Genomic DNA, 15870 nt, shown 5'->3' on the forward strand with positions numbered 1-15870 from the left:
GAGATGCCAAAATAAGGTGTAAACAGTCTTTGGAACCCCTGAGCACCCTTTACTTTCTTCCTGGAGTGAGAACCCAGCAGATTCAAGACCCAGAGGAGTGATGGGTGCAGGAGGAAGTGGATGCCAGCCCAGCCCTGCTTGGCCCCAGTACAACAGAAGGAAGTGTCCCTCCGTCTGATCACCCTACCCCTGTCCACCTCCCTCCCTTGTGGCTCATGAGATTACGTTGCGAGAGGGCTGGGCATGCCTTGAAAAGAACATGCAGATGTAAGGGATCCTAGGACTTGGTCCCTAAAAGGTTAACTGAGTTCGGACAATTGCGTTTATGACACCAAGAAAGGAGGAGTCATAATTTAGAAATACTCAATGAACAAATGTGGGTGATTGGCGGAACTCATTGGGCCCAACTACCTCTTTCCAAACAGTGAGTTCTCACTGGGGATCCAAGGGAATGAAAATTGGTTCTTGGGGTAGGGGAGAGGTGAAAAAAATCTGAACTATTACAGTGGTGTGTGGCCCTCCAAAACTCAACCCTGCCCAACAAAATCTTATTTCTTAGCATTTAATTTTTCTTGTTAGGTAGAAATTAAATTATATTCAAGTTAATTAATTGAATTTAAATATAATTTAATTTTTTTCCTTGGGGGCCAGGGGTAGGAGGGGAGGGAGGGAGGCGGCTGTAATGAAAACAAGATTGGGAAATCCTGTTTTATACTGGGTTCAGTGAAGGAGCTACTCCCAGACTCATTCCCGTAGGCCTGCCCAGGAATAAATATCCGTGTAGCCCTCACTGCCCATTTAAGAGAACATCTTTCACCCAGCGAATCGTTGTCTCAGAACAAGGGATGTTTTCAGCTAGGGACCCCAAACTTCCAATTGGCATATTTACGGATGAGAGAGTGGGGCCCAGGATCACGCAGCTGGTCATGGGCCAACTTCCAAGTCCAAGCCTGGTTCTTTTTTATTCAGTTATTTACTGATTGATTGATTGATTGGCTGTGTTGGGTCTTCGTTGCTGTGTGCGGGCTTTCTCTAGTTGCGGCGATCGGGGGCTACTCTGTTGCGGTGCGCTGGCTTCTCATTGCAGTGGCTTCACTTGTTGCAGAGCACGGGCTCTAGACGCACAGGCTTCAGTAGTTGCGGCACGCGGGCTTCAGTAGTTGTGGCTCGTGGGCTCTAGAGCGCTGGCTCAGTAGTTGTGGCGCATGGGCTTAGTTGCTCCGCGGCATGTGGGATCTTCCTGGACCAGGGATCGAACCCGTGTCCCCTGCATTGGCAGGCGGATTCTTAACCACTGCGCCACCAGGGAAGCCCAGCCTTGTTCTTCTTGCATCAGAAATGCCTCCTTTTCCTTTTCTGTAACCAATGGTCACGATTTGGCTACCTAACATTTGGCCCCAGTGCAGCGTGGAAAGGCAGGGCCTCTGGTTCGAGAAGTATTTGGAATTTCAAGATGGCGGCAGCATTCAACGGAGCTTGGGGGGCCCTTCTGCGTGTAGGGCCCCGTGGGCCTACACGGGTCACATGCCCGTGAGGTCAGCCCTGGTCAAATTTTCCATATTTAAAAAAAGGGGTTTGGAATGCCTCTCTCTGCATTTGGAAGGAGCTAATAAGAGTCATTATGAGATGGTGGAAACAGAAATCTCCAGCCCTTAGCATTTCCTCGATTCCTGCGGGGGCAGGTGGAAGGTGGGTGGAGAATCGCCTTCAATGTGTCCTTTTCAATAGACAGTCGAGAAAAGCCACTCTCAGGGGCTTAATAAGAAAGTTAAACAACTGGGGAGGGAGGAGGGAGACCCCCTTGTTTGTTCCTTTATTTCCCCCCACAAAGCTCCCCGTAACTGTGGCAACCTGGGTTCTGCAGAGGCTGCACCCCAGCCACCCAGGGCCACCAAAGGATTCTCAAGGCTGTGCTGTTACGTGGCAAAACTGTGGCTTTTCTGTTTTATTAAACTAAAAGACACTTTCCTGTGGTTTCCAGTTTGTCCCAGAAAAATGGGTCACAAGTATTAGATGGAATTGTGCTAGTACCTCAGCACACAGGCGGCTCTGGAGGGATGCAGGGTTCTCTGCTGACAGTGGAGTGTGTCAGTGTGTCTGTGTCCACATGTGTGTCTGCCCTTAAGAATTTCACATTGTGGGGGTGAGGAGGGGAGTGTGGAGGCCAGTTGAGCACATCCTTTCTGGAAGGGTGGCTTAGTGGCTGGCTAGGTGGGCCTCCTGCCCCTGGGGGAAACCAAATTAAAAAGAAATGGGGGTGGGGAGAGAAAAGAAAAAAGGGAGAGAAATGGGATTGACTGAAGTGGCATTTCCTGGCCTGGGGCCTGGGGGAAGGCAAGCTGTGGAATTTATTTAGAAAGATTTCAAAGCAGCTGGTTATATGTTTTCCCTCCCTCCCTCCCTCCCTTCCTCCCTTCCTCCCTTCCTTCCTTCTTCCCTTCCTTCCTTCTTTTCCTTAAACCATTCTAGACTGTTGCTCTCGTTCTTTTCAGAATTATGAGCGTGTTTATGTGTCTGTTTGATCCAAAAGCAATGTTCCCGAGAGAGAGTGTCCTGAAGTTCCAGAAAATAGGATGTGACCACAAGAAAGATGATGATGGTCAATTAAAACAGGGGCAGGGGTGGGTAGACATTAATTTCCAGAACCAGAAGCTCAGACCCTTCCTTCCTTTAGATGTCTTGGCAAGAACCCCACCTCCCCCCAGCTTCCTAACACCTGTGTGTTCGCTCTCAGCAGCACAATTCACAGTCTCTGAGTTTCTTCCCTTTTGGAGGAGAGAGGCAATGGTTTGACCCGAACTATTTGCAGAATTTGGGGCACCCCAGGACCTTCTGTTTCCCCTCCCGAAGCGCTCCGTTTGCAGCCACAGCAAACTGTGCTATTTTAGGCTTTCTGGACGCATAGTGCTTTCTGCTCTTGTGGGTTTTTTTATATGACTCAGTTTTCATAATAAATCGTGTTGGCAGCTCTGGGTCTGCCTTTCCTGAGACAGGAAGGGACAGTGAGTCCTTGACGTTCTGCACGGATGTAAAATACCCGGGAGCACGAGGCGGCCGTGTTTCCCCCAGCTGAAGTCTCCTCCAGCGCAGTGTGCAGATGTGGGGAGGTCTGGGGCAAGCCGGGAGGGGACAGCAGCCAGCGTTGGAGGTGAGCCTGGTAGAGAGGCATCCTGGGGCCGATGTTTGTGGCCCGTCTTCCCTCCTACTTCTGCATTTCTGTTCCTGTGGGTGAGAGGAAATTGACACAGTTATATACCTTAACCACTTTTCACAGTCAGTCTGTTTTAAACCCTGAGCCTGTTTTCACAAAGATGTTCTGGGGTCAACCCCCCACTGTAGACTCCCCCCAACCCTGGGCCTTCCACCCCCACACAGGGGCCTTCCGAGCTTTGCTTCTTGTTTCCTTTCCAGACCTTCTGCTTCATCTACCCTGTCTAGGGTCGGACCTCTCCTTTTCTCTGTAACCTCCCATGGTTCCTGTCCCATAGAACCAGAAAGGGAGCCACATAGGCAATTTAAAACTGTTTAGTAACCACATTTTAAAAAGTAAAAAGAAACAAGTGAAATGAACTGGAACAGCATATTAACTCTGGCTATCTAAAGTATTATCATTTCAATCTAGAGTCGATATAAAAAATTACGAACGAGGTGTTTCACATTAACATTTTAAAAATGTTTTGAAATCCAAGGTGTATTTTACGTTGGCATCATATCCCAAATTGGATGCTAAAATTTTATCAAAAACATTTGATCTCAATTCAGAGTTCCTTAAATTTGCTGTTGAGAAAGCAGATTCACATACCCAAGGAGTCCCAGACTTACATAAAAATGTTCCAGTAAATGAATTGTGTATTTGATTTTCTTTCTTTCTTTTTTCTTTTTTTTTTCCTTGTGGGATCTTAGTTCCCCAACCAGGGATTGAACCCGGACCCTCAGTGGTGAAAGCACAGAGTGCTAACCACTTGGACCGTCAGGGATTCCCTGTATTCGATTTTCAATTTAAATAAATATAATTTAACAATTCAGTTCCTCGGACGCATTTCAAGTGTTTGGCGGTGTGGTGTGGTTGCTGGCGACCATATTGAACAGCCCACATAGAGACCATTTCCATCCTTCTGGAAAGTTTCCCTTGGACAGCCCCAGGCTTATAGAATGAGATCCAAACATCTCCATAGGGCTTCCACAATTTTCTAGAACCCAGCTCCAACCTATCTGGCTTTATTTATGGATTTTGTTTTATGCATGGTCGTTTTCCCATGCCTCTCTTTCCACTTTGAAAGCCCTTTCATCTCTTCCCCCAGAGAAATCTCCTCTTTCGGGCTGGGCTGAAAGGCAGAGCGTCCTTGAAGGATTCTCCCCTTCTCCCCACAGCAGAATGAATCGATTCTGCTTCCCACGGGATCTAGAAGAGGAGGCATGGTGCGTGGGAAGCAGCACAGGCCCGGCCAAGCCCCCGGACTGTGGCTCGCTGCCCTCAGAGCTCCGTGCTCCGTTTCTCCTGAGACAGGTTTGAATGGATCTTCTAATGCAGCGTTAGCCCTGCCCCGTTGGAAAAACAGAAGCAGACAAAGGACGGCACTGTGTCCTTCTCCAGCGGCCCGGGGGCTGCCGAGCATGGGACCGCAGACAGGAACACACCCTGGGTCCAGGCCATGTAATTCTAGGCGGGCATCAGTTCTGCAGGGAAAAAAAAAACGGTTCTTTGCCCTCACAAAAGGAAATATGTGCCTGGCTGCTCTGATTCTCACTTTTCAAAATGAGAACTGGTTGGTTTGTGTGTCCCTGTGTGTGTTTACTTTTTAAAAACTATAACATATATACAGAAAAGGGCACATAACTTAATTGTACAACTCGAATTTTCACAAAGTGGACATTCCTGTGTAACCACCCCCAGATGAAGAGAACATGACTAGACACCCTCACCCACCAGCCTCTTCCAGACTCTCCTTCCCCTCCCAAGAGTAACCGTTTTCTTAACTTACACCCCCAAGATTCCTTTTCCTGCTTCTGGACTTCGGGTACATGGCATTCACCGGGAGGGTTTCTTGGCCTCTGGCTTGTTTTGCTTAGTATTTGCCATAGTTTGTGGTTGGCTTTTGAAGGCCTTTGTCTTTTCTGGTCTCTTGAAACACTGTTAGTAAAAACTGCAGCGGTTAATTTGAAAAAAAAAAGAAAAAAAAAAGGAGGAAAGAAAAGAAAAGAAAAAACATTAGTTATGAAAGATAGGTCTTGGTTGGGTGATGGTTTCAAGTGTGAAAAAATTTATGTTCACATTTGGTGGATGTTTGCCCAGGGGATTTGGGTAATTTTCTCTTGTCATCATCTACCTTCTTTCTTTTTTTTTAAAATGGAAATGCAAAGGGTGAGCGATACCCAAGGCAATCCTTTGTTTTCTGTTGGCCACTCCACTCGGCATGTGGGATCTTAGTTCTCCAATCAGGGATTGAACCTCTAGTGGAAGCTTGAGGTCTTAACCACTGAACCGCCAGGGATGTCCCCCTACCTTTTACCTTTATGTAGGGAATCTTTTGTTAAGGTTCTCATTCTTGGGTCTGGAAGGGATGATGTTAACTCCCTTTCTGGCTTTTGGACAAGACTGGACACAGGTCATTTCCTAATTGTCTGTTTGTCAGTTAGAAAATGAAAGAAATTCAAAAAGATACATGTACCACAATGTTCATTGCAGCACTGTTTACAATAGCCAGGACATGGAAGCAACCTAAATGTCCATCGACAGATAAATGGGTAAAGAAGATGTGGCACATATATACAATGGAATATTACTCAGCCATAAAAAGGAACGAAATTGAGTTATTTGTAATGAGGTGGATGGACCTAGAGTCAGTCATACAGAGTGAAGTAAATCAGAAAGAGAAAAACAAATACCAGATGCTAATGCACATATATGGAATCTAAAAAAACAGTACTGATGAAACTTGTGGCAGGTCAGGAATAAAGATGCAGACGTAGAGAACGGACTTGAGGTCACAGGAGGGGGAGGGGAAGCTGGGACTAAGTGAGAGAGTAGCATTGACATATATACATTACCAAATGTAAAATGGATGGCTAGTGGGAAGCAGCCGCATAGCACAGAGAGATCAGCTCGATGCTTTGTGACGGCCTAGAGGGGTGGGATAGGGAGGGTGGGAGGGAGGCTCAAGGTGGGGAAGTATATGGGGATATATATATATATAAGTATAGCTGATTCACTTTGTTGTACAGCAGAAACTAACAACATTTTAAAGCAATTGTACTCCAATAAAGATGTTTTAAAAAAAAGGATTGAGAGTGGAAAAGAGAGATGGGGAGATGTCAATTGAATTTTTTTTTAATTAATTAATTTATTTATTTTTGGCCGCATTGGGTCTTTGTTGCTGCACACGGGCTTTCTCTAGTTGCGGCGAGCCAGGGCTACTCTTCGTTGCGGTGCGCAGGCTTCTCACTGCTGTGGCTTCTCTTGTTGCGGAGCACGGGCTCTAGAGCGCAGGCTCAGTAGTTGTGGCACACAGGCTTAGTTGCTCCGCGGCATGTGGGATCTTCCTGGACCAGGGCTTGAACCTGTGTCCCCTACATTGGCAGGTGGATTCTTAACCACTGCGCCACCAGGGAGGCCCCTGTCCATTGAATTTCTGATCTGGTGTCTTCTGGTTTTGCTTTAGGTAAAATGTCTGCTCCAGGATCCTACCAGGCGGCTGCTGGACCTTCCTCGGTGCCAACTGCGCCCCCATCCTATGAAGAGACAGTTTCTGTTAACAGTTACTACCCCACACCTCCAGCACCCATGCCTGGGCCGACCACGGGGCTCATGACGGGCCCAGATGGGAAGGGCATGAATCCGCCTGGGTACTACACCCAGCCAGTGCCCGTCCCCAATGCCAATGCAAGTACGTACGGCCTCCCGGGCCCCCTTACCTCTCCTTGGACCTCAGCCCTGGGACTCCAGAGAGTGGCCGTAGTGACTGTGCCCCACAGTCTAAGCAAAGTGCCAGTCAGTCCAACTTTCCCCCGTGTCCTGAAATGTCACATCTAGTCTTGGGTTCCCTGTCAGTGAGGCTTTGCTTTTTCCATAATGAAGCACAGTGTATGAACTTTCCCACGTCCACTGTAAACCGAGCCTCTGCTGCTTATCACAGAGGCACAACGAACCGTCCCAGAGAAATTTGGGAATGGGAGTTTGCTTTCGGGGGCTCCTGCCCTTCCTGCTGAGGCTTGGCGGGAGAACCCCTGCCCCGAGGCCAGGGCTGGAGTAGGAGAGGGAGAGGATGCAGCCGTGAGTGAGGAATGGGTGAGCTGAAACCCACCCCCAGCCCAACATTAGTGCAGGTGACTCCCCTGCCCTCCAGCAACTTCTTCATGTCCTTGCCCTTTGGTACTTCCTGCTGCCCGTCTGCACCCAGGTATGTAGCTGATTCAGTATTACAGGCAGCTCAGAGAGCGGGCCCGCGAGACAGACTGCCTGGGTTCACCAGCCTCCTTGTGCCTCGGTTTCCCCATCTGTAAAATGGGGCCCATCAAGTACCTACAACCGGCGGCTGTTAAGATTAAGTAAGGTTCCATGAGTAATCATTGGATGAATGTGAACTATTGTTGTCATTGTGCTCAAGTGACTTTGACTCCTTGAGATGGAAGAGGACAAGATAACGACTTCAGACTCTTTTAGATCACACTCTGATCAATAAATAACTCATTCTTGTACCCCACATAACCCTTATTAAAATTTACGTGTAAGTGCTGAATTATGCTTTGATGCTTCTCTTCTGCAGGGGGTGGGGGTGCTTTCTAGGTCTTTCTGGGAATATTGTCTGGTTAGCTCTGGGTAACAGTTCATGTCCCCTAATACATAGATCACAGAAATGGCATCTCAATAACATAAAAACAGAAAAAAGTCACTTTGACAGAACTACGAGCTTAAACAACTTTGCCGAAAACCAAAAGAATGTGCTAAGCTCTAAGGGCTTTGTGATTTCCATCACCCTAGGTGCTCTTCTAATGCTTGTTCATGTCCGCGTGTGTTTTCACATAGTTTTCTCTTTTAGCACGATTTCATATACCCACTGCGTGTATCAGTATGGTCCCCCGACTTGTAAAGAACTGGGCCAGTATCCCCTGGCTTGGTAAACGCCAGCCTTATTACTGGGCATTGGAGTTTGCTAAGGAGACCGTGTGAAATGCAGGCTTGTTTATGGAGGATTCACTCTGTACCAGGCACGGGGTGAGGTTCTTTACTGCCTTTGTCCCATTTAATCCTAGCGACAACCCTTATTATTACATTTTTTAAAAAACAGCTTTATTGAGATAGAATTCCCATACCATAAAGTTCACTCTTTTAAAGTATATGATTCAGTGGTTTTAGCATCTTCACAGAGCTGTGCAACCATCAGCACTAATTCCAGAACGTTTCCATCACCCCAGAAAGAAACCCCCGTCACCCTCCATCCCCCCAACCCCCGGCAACCACTAATCTACGGATGAAGAAAATTGAGGCTAAAACCCATCACATCACTGTTTCTGAAATTACCATCTGCAGACCACCTTTGTAGAACCACTCAAGAGCTTAAAAAGCAGTTTGGGGACGCTGCCCCAGACTTGCCGAATCAGACGGTCTTGAGGGCAGGACCAGGGAATCTGCATTCTTAATAAGCTCCGCACTTGAGTCCAGAGACAGTTGCGTTTGAAAGCCTGGTGGAGCTGGGCCAAATGGCCTCCAGAAACACACAGTCCTTTCCCCCATCTCGTGTGTGGAGGTTTCCAGAGCCCCTCAAGTGGTAATTCTGGAAATCTGCCACTGTTTTCTTCCCTTTTTGTCATTTTTCTCCCTCCTCACCCATCCCCAATTTTTTTTATTGTGGTAAAATAACACATAACATAAGATTGATTACCTTAAGCATTTCTCAGCGTACAGTTCAGTGGCATTAAGTACGTTCACATTTTTGGGCAATCATTACCACCTTCCATCTCTTACATTATACAAAACAAACTCTATACCCATTAAATGGCAACTCCCCTTCACTCCTCTCTCCCAAGCCCCTGGCACCCACCATTCTACTTTTTATCTCTATGAATTCAACTACTCTAGGTGCCTCCTATCTGTGGAATCAGCAGTATTTGTCTTTTTGTGACTGGCTTGTTTCAGTTAGCCTGATGCCCTTAAGGTCCATCCATGTTATAAGATGTGTCAGAATTTCCTTCCTTTTTAAGACTGACTAATAACCCGTTGCATGGATGGACCACATTTTGTTCATCCATTCATTTATGAATGGGCGCTGGGTTGCTTCCACCTCTGGGCTCTTGTGAACAGTGCTCTCCTGAACGTGGGTGAGCAAATATCTGTCCAGATCCTGCCTCTACTGTTTTGCATTTAATGAATGTCTTCCTCATTTACTGATTGGCCGGTTTGTTCTGTTCCTTCCATCAGTTGCTGTGCAGACAGTCTACGTGCAGCAGCCCATCTCCTTTTTCGACCGCCCAGTCCAGATGTGTTGTCCTTCCTGCAACAAGATGATCGTGACTCAGCTGTCCTATAATGCCGGCGCCCTCACCTGGCTCTCCTGCGGGAGCCTGTGCCTGTTGGGGTAAGTCTGAGGTCCACTCAGACCCCAGGCTCTCCCGAATTCCTCTCTTGTAGGATTTCTCAGCCTCAGCACCTACTTCTGTGTTGTGGGGGCCTGTCCTGTGCCCTGTAGGGTGTTGAGCAGCATCCCTGGTCTCTACCCACTAGATGCCAGGAGCTCCCCTGCCCCCGTTGTCATAACCGGAAATCATGCCCAGTTGAGAACCACTGCCCTCGAGCATATCAGCGCCTGGAAGCTGCTGTCCCATCCTTTCTTCTCAGACCACTCCCTGCGTGTAGGGACAAGCATAGCAGCCATTTGTATCTGTGTACAGCGATACCCTTGGGGATTTCTTTTTGTAGAATTTCATGACCTAATTAATAATGTTTGCTTGACTCTAAGAGAAGTTTAAACAATCTGTACATTAAAATATTTTATAGTCATCTCTTCAAAATTTCTTATCCTTTTAGGACCCCCAGTAGTTTTCTGTTGCCTACACAAGGAGAATGTGTCAATAAATTTATGTCTGCACCAAGGGTATTATGTTGAAAGAGATAATACTTTCTGTTCTGGGAGAAAGTTGAGGAAGCACCATTTAACTTTTTTTTTCCAAACAGATAAAGGCAGCCTCCTTATTCCTGGCCATGCAAGTCACTCAGAAAACCATAAGTGCTCCGTTTGCTTCCTCGAAGGCAACCGTGTTTGTGGGTTTCTTTTCAGAGGCCCTTGCCTGGCTCTTTCCTCATTATCTGCTCATGACTTAGGTGGAGGGGGAATCATGGTTCTCTTCCTAATTTTGAAGAGAGGCTCAAAGCCCCTGAGAGCTTAATTAACTTTCTTGAGGACTTGCATTCAGAGGGGAAGAAAGGAGACAGAAAACATTACATAAAAACTCATCGTCCTTTGGACTTTCCTGTTAAAACTAACTTTTGTCTTTGAAATCAGGGAAGGACAAAATGGAAACTTTTATCGAATATTGGCCTCTCGCTTTCAAATTGAGGCAGCTTTTTCTATCCGTTCTTCCTTTTCTTCCTTAAATGCAGTACTGTGTGTTCAGATCCTGCCTCTCACAGCTGTGTGGCTCTGGGCAAGTGACTTCACCTCTCTGTGCTCCAGTTTCCTCATCTGTAAACTGGGTTGTACTAACGCCCACCTCCGGGGGTGTTGAGGATAAAGTAGGTGGCTGTGTGTGCATCGCCTCTTGCAGCCATGCCCGCACTTGTCAGGCGGGAGGATAGGATGATCGCTAAATGCACTGGCTGCCCTTATTTGAACTCAGGTAAGCTTAGGCAATAGGAAATTCCATTCATGAGATAGTATTCTCTTCAGGATATTTCCTGATTCTGCTTGATATAAATCAGTGTCTTCCTGTAAAATGTTGGTTTTTTTTTTTTTTTTTTTTAAACTATGTTTTTTGGCAAACTTTGGTTGTAAGGCTGTGGGGTGTTTTCTGACACTGGCCAAGCCTCCAGCACCAGCTGCGTGTCAGTGTTTCAGTTCAGCTCTGACACTACCTGGAGTTGCAGACCCCACAGCTTAAGGGCTCAGTCCCACAGACTGCCCCCCACTTCAGATGCCAGGCACAAGTCGTAGGTCCCCTGAACTTCTGACCGATCAAAGGTCCTGCTATCCCCTCTTCGGGTTTGATCATATGCTAGAATGAATGGCTCACAGAACTCAGCATGGCAGTTTACTTACATTTACAGGTTTATCATACAGGAGACAGACAGATGGACAGCTAGGTGAGGAGGTAACAGGGCGAGATCCAGATAGGTCCTGAGTGCAGGGGTTTCTGTCCCCTTGGAGTTGGGGTACACCACCCTTCCGGCACATAAATGCCGGATTCACCAACCCAGAATCTCTCCAAATTAGCTGTTCAAGTGTTTTTATAACCCAATCGTCATCCCCCCATTCCACCCCAGAGGTCTGTAGTCGAGGTTGAAAGTTCCAGCCCTCTAGTCACTTGGTCTTTCTGGTGACCAGCCCATCCCAAGCCTGTGTAGGGACCCACCCTAGTCACCTCACTAGCATAAACTCAGGTGTGATTGAAAGGGGCTCTTTGTGAGTAACAGAAGACACTCCTGTCACTCAGGACGTTCCACGGGTTTTGGAGCTCTGTGCCGAGAACCAAAGACCAAATATATTTCTTCTTACACCTCAGGCTGTATAGAGGTCCTGCCTGCGTGCGCTGATGATGGATTATGTAGGTTAAGAGACGTGATTTGTGGAAATTTATATGATTGTTTCTGTGAGAAGCAGGCTGTCCGTATGGAAAAGTGATCAGTCCAAGACAGGAGTCGGCAAACTACAGCCCCGGGGCCAAATCCAGCCTATTTTAAGTTCTATTGGAACAGGTCACGCCCTTTATTTACGGATTATCTGTGGCTGCTTTCATGCTCCAGTGACAGAACAAGACCCATGTAGCCTGAAATACATACTCTGTGGCCCTTTACAAAAGAAATTCGCCGATTCCAATCTAACGCTTTGAAAGATGCCTAAGTGTCCCAAGACTTGATAATACACGCAGAGCAGTCTGTCTGTGGGAGCAGCCTTGGCAATGGCTGGGGTCTTAGTTCCCCAGGGCTGCCATAACAAATTACCACAAACCTGGTGGCTTAAAACAATAGGAATTTATTCTCTCACCATTCTAGAAGCCGGAAGTTCAAAATCAAGATGCCATGCTCCTTCCAAAAGCTCTAAGGGCAGAATCCTTCCTTGTCTCTTCTAGCTTCTGGTAGTCCGGGTGTTCTTTGGCTGTGGTGCCTCACTGCAGTCTCTGCCTCTGTCTTTACGTGGGCTTTGTCCCTCTCTGTATTTCTGTGTGTCCTTTTCTCTTCTTATCAGGATCCCTGTCTTGGAGTTTAAGGAGCCCACCCTCATAATCCAGGAAGATCCCATCTTGGGATCCTTAATTACATCTGCAAAGACCCTTTTTCCAAATAAGGTCACATTTCTAGGTTCCGGGGATTAAGACTCCGACGTATCTTGTTGGCGGCTGTCATCCAAATGACTACAGTCTGTAACGCTCTCCACGTGTGGTCTTTTTTGTTCTAGGTGCGTCGTGGGCTGCTGCTTCATCCCTTTCTGTGTGGACGCCCTGCAGGATGTGGACCACTACTGTCCCAACTGCAAAGCTCTCCTGGGCACCTACAAGCGTTTGTAGGACTCAGCCAGACCTGAAGGGAGCCGTGTGCTGCAGGAAGGCCTTTCCGACTCTCACCCAGCCCCACCCCTGGTGAAGGCTCCATTTTGGTGGTCTCATCTCTCCAGGGTCTCCACCTTCGTGTCTTCTCTTGGGGGGAAAATGTCGCAAAAATAACACACCTCCAAACCCCAGAAATTGCTGCTTGGTGTCGTGCACAGGACATGCAAAGACATTCTCCTTGAGTGCTGGTTCAAGGGTTTCCTGCCTCCCCGTCTGTGACCCCAAGTCACCCCATCCAGCTGTGACCATTGTCCTGAGTATCTTCTGGTGATTTGCCACTGATTTTTTGGCCTCAGTGGGCCTTCCTCTTGGTGGTCTCAAACTGAGAAGCCCCAGATTGCCTTAGTTTTTAAACTGTTCTGGCCCCAGTACGGCTGAACCGACCTTTAGTGCCTACCGTCCTAGCCATCTGTTTCCACTTCTGATGACAAAAATCTTGCCTTACAGTCTAAGGGCTTGGCTCTCAGATTCTGCAACTGCAGGCCTTTAAATAGCACACAAATTCACTTTAATTTCTTAATTCATTTTTAAGTACAGGGAGGGGTTATTCACACCCATCAGACGCATAGCCATGAGGTCATAAACGCAGGCTAGGAATAGAAGGCTGGGTCTTTTCACTGATCTGCCTTCTTTGGACCAGATCCTCAGCCACTTTCCACAAAGAGCTTTTTTTTTGGTAGAGGAATTGTTTGTATTAACAGTTTTTGTGACCTCCTTTTGGTCTTAAACACCTTTGAACATAATTTTGAAAGGAGGGATTTATCGAACTGTTATCCCTAACCATGTGTATGACTGGTATCATTTTCCCATTTGCCAATGCACTCTCACTTTTTTTTTTTTTTTTTTCTTAACAGAAAAAGTAACGGGGATAATTTCGTCTACTGCCTTTACTTGGGTTTAGTGTTGTTCCTAAAGACCTCCATAATGGACCCTCCATAAGCGGGTCCCCTTTTGGGTTCCTGGTGGATATGTGGAAAGACGAAGGAAAGCGTGTTTGAGCACGTCTGAGTATCATGGTGCTGAAAAGTGTGGGGACCTGACTGTTTCAAAGGCATCTGAAGTCTGGATTTTATTTTTCAGAAATCAATTTGTTGTATAACATCTGAAGACATGATTTCTAGGACTGAAGCAGCAAGCCAGAGTTCTCTGTGCGCTGCCGTGTCATCTTTGAAATCAAGACAAAGCCGGGCTCGACTTTCAAGAGTCCCCATTTTGATACTAAATTGACACAGGGAATGCATGTGAATAATATTATGTAGAAATCAAGCCTAGGCCTTGATCGAAAATCTGTATATTGGTTCAAAATTATAGTCGTAACCCATTGATTCAGCTTATTCTTTTGATGTTTCGGAAGTTCCAGTAATTATTTTTGCAATGACTATGGATACTACATAGTACTTTGGTGTTATCTGCTTTTCAAAAATAAAGTCTTTTGTTCACTCTGTGAACTATTCATCAATTCTTACGGTGTGAAGAAAGGTCTCATGTTGTGTTTCCAGCCGTTGGTACAAAGAACCCTTTATTTGTTCCATAACGGTAGAAAATCCTTCATGATAAAAACTACAGGCCTGCTGAATATCCCCCGATGTCAAGATGACCGATGTTGAGTTGGGTGGATAGCTAGCCAGTCATACTTGAACATTAGGCTGTTGGAACCCAATAGGCGTCATCAGTGGCAGCAAGCCATAGCTTTCAAATTTTAATAAAATGCACAGAAGAAAGCCGTCCTCATTCATGCTCCGAACAAAACATGCTTTGTTAATTGATCCGGGTAGATGCGAGATGCTAGAAGGAGGGCATTGTAACTCGCCGGGAATATGAATGTCATCCTCTTTTCCTACCTGGTGATAAAGCTTCATTTTGGAAGGTGCCGGAAAATCATGCTACCTTGGTGCGACTTTGTCATTTAAACCCTAACTTCTGGTCTTAAAAAATTGCCCCTCAGCCGATCCTGAGCATGTGTTTTTCTTGCATTTGACAAAATTGAAGGCCATGCATATTTAGCAGTTTTGCTCAGATGGTGGCATATAAATGGTCTCAAGCTGTTATCAATTACATATGCAGAGTCTTCAAAACAAGAGCCCTATTTCGAGGACCGTAACATACATATATATATATATATATATATATATTCTGGGAAACTTTAAAAATAACATCAGATGCCTGGAGCATGAAGTGTTCGTCAGATATTCTATTTTATTCTTTGAAATACGGACTTATTCATATATTTTTACAAATTAAAAGGCTCTTTTGTTCTTCCCCTGTTTGTTGGGGACTTTGGAGTTTGTTGCAAACACTGAATCACATTCAATTAATGCGAGAGCTTTATTTTATATCTACTTGGACCTCAAAGAAGAATATTTACCAATTTCAAACCCAAAATGGCTGTACATCTTATACACTGTTAGTCCATCTAGGCCTTGTACACATACAAGTGTTGGTTTGTGTCTTGTTATCAAAAAGAATTCAGTTTTTGCATCTGTTTAAGCCAACTTTGAGCACATGACTGGTTCCTGGCTGACCACAACATTACCCATGAAAATGTTTTCTCTGGGACAACTGGCTTCCCAGTTGCTACCGAGAACACTTCTATTGGGCCCTGAACTATTTATAAATGTGGCTTCATATACTCACACACAATTTGGCCTCAGTTTTCTCCCCAGTAACAAACCTCTCGTGTTTGGGATATTAAAATCCTTCTCTGAATTTTGAGCTCAAAGATCTCTGTTTAGGAGTAAGTGTAGACGTTGGAATTTTACTAACAGAATTCTGATTTGCATTTTGGATCCTATTAAAGTTATCTCCTGCATTTATGACTCAGATGTTTATAATGAGTTGTCTGTTTTTCATGGGCACACCAGTGAATTGAAAGTAGATCCAGCAAGGGCGATGAAAGAGAGAAACCCGGAGGTTTTTTTTTTTTTTTTGTCTTAAGAATTTTAAAGAAACAAGAATCTGAGGCTTGGAAAGATTTAAAAAAAGAAGGAAAAAAAAAGTTCATGGCCAAGTATACAGTCTAGTGCGTTTAACTGTTTTGTGACTGTTCTCTGCAGTATTAGGAAAGTGTTCACACGTTGAAATACCTTTTTTTCCCCCTTTTAAATTATTTTTTAG

At 45.8% G+C, this 15870-nt stretch overlaps 1 protein-coding gene across 3 annotated transcripts in view; it reads left to right on the top strand.

The window, feature by feature from the left end:
• LITAF (lipopolysaccharide induced TNF factor) overlaps positions 1 to 14217 on the top strand; it is a 111524-nt gene extending 97307 nt beyond the window's left edge. For 2 of the 3 annotated variants that reach the window (XM_030883958.3, XM_030883961.3), the window contains 3 exons: positions 6660 to 6884; positions 9416 to 9572; positions 12606 to 14217. In XM_030883958.3, the coding sequence (XP_030739818.1) occupies positions 6660 to 6884; positions 9416 to 9572; positions 12606 to 12714 (491 nt within the window). In that variant the 3' untranslated portion in view covers positions 12715 to 14217. The remainder of the gene's footprint in view (positions 1 to 6659; positions 6885 to 9415; positions 9573 to 12605) is intronic. The other variant, XR_011376727.1, reaches the window with a different exon arrangement.
• The last annotated feature ends 1653 nt before the right edge of the window (positions 14218 to 15870 follow it).

This window comes from Globicephala melas, chromosome 15 (genome assembly GCF_963455315.2).
Source record: "Globicephala melas chromosome 15, mGloMel1.2, whole genome shotgun sequence".
NCBI lineage: Eukaryota > Metazoa > Chordata > Mammalia > Artiodactyla > Delphinidae > Globicephala > Globicephala melas.